The following is a 4,733-nucleotide window of genomic DNA, read 5'->3' on the forward strand; positions in this document are numbered from 1 at the left end:
CTAGAATTTTATATAAATGGAATCGTAAGTCTGTACTTTTTTTCTGGCTTTTTTCACTCAGCATAATTGAAATCCGTCCATGTGGTAGTATATATCAATAATTTATTTCTTTTTATTGCTAAATATTCTGTTGCATTAATATGCAAAAGTTTATCTGTTGACGGACATTTATGTTGTTTCTAGATTTGAGTTATTACGAGTAAACCTGCTCTGAACATTTGCGTACAAGTCTTTGTGTGGGATATGCTTTCATTTCTCTTTGGTCATACCTAGGAGTGGGACAGCTGGACCATATGGAAGGTGTGTGTTTAACATTTTAAATAAACTTTTAATTCAGAATAATTTTAGATTTACCAAAAAGTTTCAAAGATAGCAGAGAGAGTTCCATATTACCCCTCACCCGATTTCCCTCATCCGTTAGCATCTTCCATTATTGTAATTCATTTGCCAACGTGAAGAAACTGACATTGGTACATTACTATTAAACTCCAGACTTTAGATTTCACCAGTTTTTTTTTTTTTTTTTTTTTTTGCGGTACGCAGGCCTCCCACCACCGTGGCCTCTCCGCTCCGGACGCGCAGGCTCAGTGGCCATGGCTCACGAGCCCAGCCGCTCCGCGGCATGTGGGATCTTCCCGGACCGGGGCACGAACCTGCGTTCCCTGTATCGGCAGGCAGACCCTCAACCAGTGCGCCACCAGGGAGGCCCCTGTGGGTCTTCTTTGGTTGCCTCCTGGGTCTTTTGGGCGTTGGGCGCGCAGGCGCAGTGTGGGCGGGCGCACGTAGGCGGCAGGCGGGTGCGCGGGCGCAGTGGGCAATGGACGCCGAAAGCGCAGGAGCAAGTGCCCCGGGGCGGAGGGCGCACGTGGCCCGTGGACGGCGGGCGCACAGGCGCAGTGGCGATGGGCGCTGAATGCGCAGGCGCAGTGGGCAGCGGGCACACGTGGTAGGCGGGGCCTCAGACGCCGCGGGCGAGATGGGGCCGTTACGCTGGCAGGTGGTGGCTGCAGTTGTCGGAGGCCTCGCGCTGGCCCTGGAGGCGCTACCCGCTGTGCTGCGCTGGCTGTGGGGCGGGCGGCGGCGGCCGCCGCCGCAGCGCGAGGTGCTGTTCTTCCCGTCGCAGGTGACGTGCACCGAGGCCCTGTTGCGGGTCCCGGGCGCCGCGCCCTCGGGCTGCCCTTGCAACCTGCCCCACGGCGAGAGCTCGTTGAGCCGCCTGTTGCGCGCCCTGCTGGCAGCCCGCGCCAGCCTGGAGCTCTGCCTGTTCGCCTTCTCCAGCCCGCAGCTGGGCCGCGCAGTGCAGCTGCTGCACCAGCGCGGGGTGCGCGTCCGCGTGGTCACCGACTGCGACTACATGGCCCTCAATGGCTCACAGATTGGGCTGCTCCGCAAGGCAGGTAGGCCGGGCGCGGGGCCTGGGAGGCGGGAGGCAGAGCCAGGATGGCGTGGGTGTTTGGGGCGGGGGCCTGAGGACCGGGGAGACCCTCTCGCGTCCCCTGGCGGCCTTGCAAGATCTGGGGAAACTCCAAGGCCTCCTCAGGAGCTTCTGTGCAGAGCGTCTGAGCCCGCAACCTGGGCGACGGCCCCGGGAGGGGCCGAGGCTGGAAGCAGGTCTGCCGGCAGAAGCTGGTCCGGACGCAGGTGTGCAGAGAGGCTGCGTCTGCTTAAGAACCGAAGGGAGGAAAAGGCTTTTCCCCTTAAACTCGTTAGTGAATTTCATTTTGGAGTTTCTGAAATGAATTTTTAAAAATTTATTTATTTAATTTTATTTTTTGGCTACGTTGGGTCTTCGTTGCTACGCGTGGGCTTTTCCCTGGTTGCGGCGAGCGGGGGCTACTCTTCGTTGTGGTGTGTGGGCTTCTCATTGCGGTGGCTTCTCGTTGCGGAACACGAGCTCCAGTAGTTGTGGCTCTCGGGCTCCAGAGCGCAGGCTCAGTAGTTGTGGCGCACGGGCTTAGTTGCTCCGCGGCACGTGGGATCTTCCCGGACCAGCTCGAACCCGCGTCCCCTGCATTGGCAAGCGGATTCTTATCCACTGCGCCACCCGGGAAGCCCTGAAATGAATTCTAAAAATACACTACAACGTAGAGCTGAAGTATTTAGTTGGCGACAGTTCATTTGTTTCTCAAGCTACAAAATGTCAGGGAAGTCAGGTCTTTGGCCGGCCTGCCTCTCTCACTGGGGTGGGGACAGATGAACCCGGATGTGTGAGTAATTTTGAAGACGTTCTAAATTCACATCCTGCCTTACCTGTGAATTCTGCTTCCTCCTCCTGCCTCAGTGTGACGTTGTGTCCTGTGTGAGCTATTCGGAGTCTGAACCTCGTGCCCTTCTCTCGATCACTGAGGCACCCAGGAAGGACATTCCTGCGCCAGCATCTGTTGGACCTGTCAATTGTGGTGGCCGCTGTGGCTGAAAGAGGCGTGGGGCCTTTAAGAACTGTCCTGGCTGCTCTCAGCCCAGCTTGCATGGGCCTCTTGCCTGCTCTCCTGATGGGAACATGCTTCAGTCTTCTGCTGCTTTTCCGTCTGCTTCCGTGTGGGCAGGGTTGGAAACCTAGTGTAAATGTTGAGGACCGTTGACTTCCGCTCTTCCTGGTAGCCATGTGTTGTCCTGATCTGTTGGTTCTTTTGTTGGGGAAACTTGGCTATGTTTCGGCATAGCGGTTTTATTTTGTTTAGGTTTTTAGAGAACTGTAGAACCTCGGTTTTGGGAAGAACCTTAAAGGGCCCGGCGACCAGACTCCGTCGAAACCTTGATACCCCTCTGAGGGCACCCAGGCCGTCATTTGTCACTCACTGTTGAACCGGTCTCTCTGTGAGCCTCTATTTGCCTGGACCGGTTCCGGGCTCTGGGGACACAGTGCTGAACAGCACGGTCCCAGTGGGAGGCTGACTGCAGCAGAAGTCCTGAGGTGCCAGCAAGGGTCAGGAGATGTCGCGGGACAGCTGGCCGTGGCGTGACACGCATGAGGGCCTATGCTGTCGTGTGAGGAGTGGCAGGTGATCCTGTGGTCGAAGGTGGGAGTCACAAGGAGGGGCTGCCGGGTGCACCTTGGGCTCCGTGAGCTCCAACAGGCAGAGAGGCTGTGTGAGCGGAGTGGTCACAGGGCCAGAGCCACGGCTTCAGGTCCAGGGCCCGGTGCCTCCTGTGCTGTTCCCTCCCGCCAGGCTTGTCCCCCTTACAAGGTGCTGACTGCAGGGGATCTGCTTCTGGGCCCGAGTGAGACCTTAGGGGCAAGTGAACCCAAGCAGATGGGTTTTGCACTAGTCACCACTGGATCGTCCTGGAACCAGTAACTGAAGGATGATGTGGGTCGCATGCCCTGGCGGGGGTGGGGAGCCTGCCCCGGATCAGGGGCTGGGAACAGGGCCTGTTTCCAGAGGAACTGAGTCACGCGTCCCTGCCGCCACCCGGCCCCCGGCTCTGCGGTCCCCCCCACCCCGATGCCTCTGTGTCCTCCACGCCTCCTCCTGGGGCTGGTGGGGCGGGTCCCTGCCTGGCTCAGCCGCCGTCACCATCCAGACGTGATGGTGCCCGCGAAACCGGACACGAGCGCCATCAGTCATGTGAACACATCCGTGCTGCAGAAGGAGCCTGAACTGTAGCGATGGGTGGTGAGAGGAGGGGCTGGGGGGAGGGAGCGAGGGGCCCCCGCGTGGGGGTGATGAGACGGAGCGCCCAGCCGGCGGCTCAGTCGGGGTGACGTGCGGCAGTGACGTCTCCCCTTTTGCAGGGATCCAGGTCCGGCACGACCAGGATCTGGGCTACATGCACCACAAGTTCGCGATCGTGGACAGGAAGGTGTTGATCACTGGCTCGCTGAACTGGACCACTCAGGCCATTCAGAGCAACCGGGAGAACGTGCTCATCATAGAAGACGAGGAGTGCGTGCGGCTCTTTCTGGAGGAGTTTGAGCGCATCTGGGAGGAGTTTAACCCCACCAAGTACACCTTTTTCCCTCACAAAAAGGGAAGTCGCTGAGACGCCTGCGCGTGGGGAGGTGGGGCCAGCGTCCCTGGAGCTGGAGCGACCCTCCGGGGCCAGAATCCCACGTGTTGTGCAAGGAAAGCCAGTCCCGTCAAATTCTCCTTTGTTACATGGTACAGTTCCCTAGAGAGTGTTGGGGTTTCCGAGGAAGAGGCCATGCTGTGCAGCGCAAGGGCGGGTTTTTGGACCGGGTGCCGGGTGCCTCCGTCAGGGTTGTGCATGCAGGGAGGGCCACCGCCTCGTCACGGAGGCCGCTCCGAGCCCCTTGCCTGGCTCTGGGGCCTCCCCGGCTTCCCCTGACCCGTCGGTCCAGCCCTCGGGCCCCTCAGTGCTCCCTCAGCCCCCATCCAGCGGGCGGAACCTGGATGGCCAGAGGGTGACGGTCCCTCCCTCCCTGCTGTCTCCAGCTCCTGGGGGGAGGGGCGGGGGATGGCACGGCGAGGAGTGGCCGTCGTCCTTGGGAATCACTCAGTAGAAGGGATGCGCACTGAGAGCTTGGCGCCTGGCAGCCCCTGGTGTGTATAAGGTGAAGTGAGCCATCTACCACGTGGAAACAGGAGTGGCCAGAAGCCGCTCCTGTTTCCACGTGTTGGGATTTTAATTTTTAGCATTCTCACATTCATAGAAGTTCGGTTGTGCATTTAGAATTGACCTTCACCGGGACACTCGCGGCTTTGCTCAGTGTCACCGGGGCGAGGCGGGTCCCAGGGGTGGCCTCACTGGGCTGTCCTGGTCCCCGGGGC

The 4,733-nt window shown here is 59.1% G+C and overlaps 1 protein-coding gene across 1 annotated transcript; it reads left to right on the forward strand.

Annotated features, from left to right (window-relative positions):
- The first annotated feature begins 976 nt into the window (after positions 1-976).
- On the forward strand, positions 977-3,984 carry PLD6 (phospholipase D family member 6). The gene is made up of 2 exons (XM_065897862.1): positions 977-1,397; positions 3,737-3,984. The coding sequence occupies exons 1-2, from the start codon at positions 977-979 to the stop codon at positions 3,982-3,984; spliced, it is 669 nt and encodes a 222-aa protein (XP_065753934.1).
- The last annotated feature ends 749 nt before the right edge of the window (positions 3,985-4,733 follow it).

Source organism: Phocoena phocoena, chromosome 19 (assembly GCF_963924675.1).
Source record: "Phocoena phocoena chromosome 19, mPhoPho1.1, whole genome shotgun sequence".
Classification (NCBI taxonomy): Eukaryota; Metazoa; Chordata; class Mammalia; order Artiodactyla; family Phocoenidae; genus Phocoena; species Phocoena phocoena.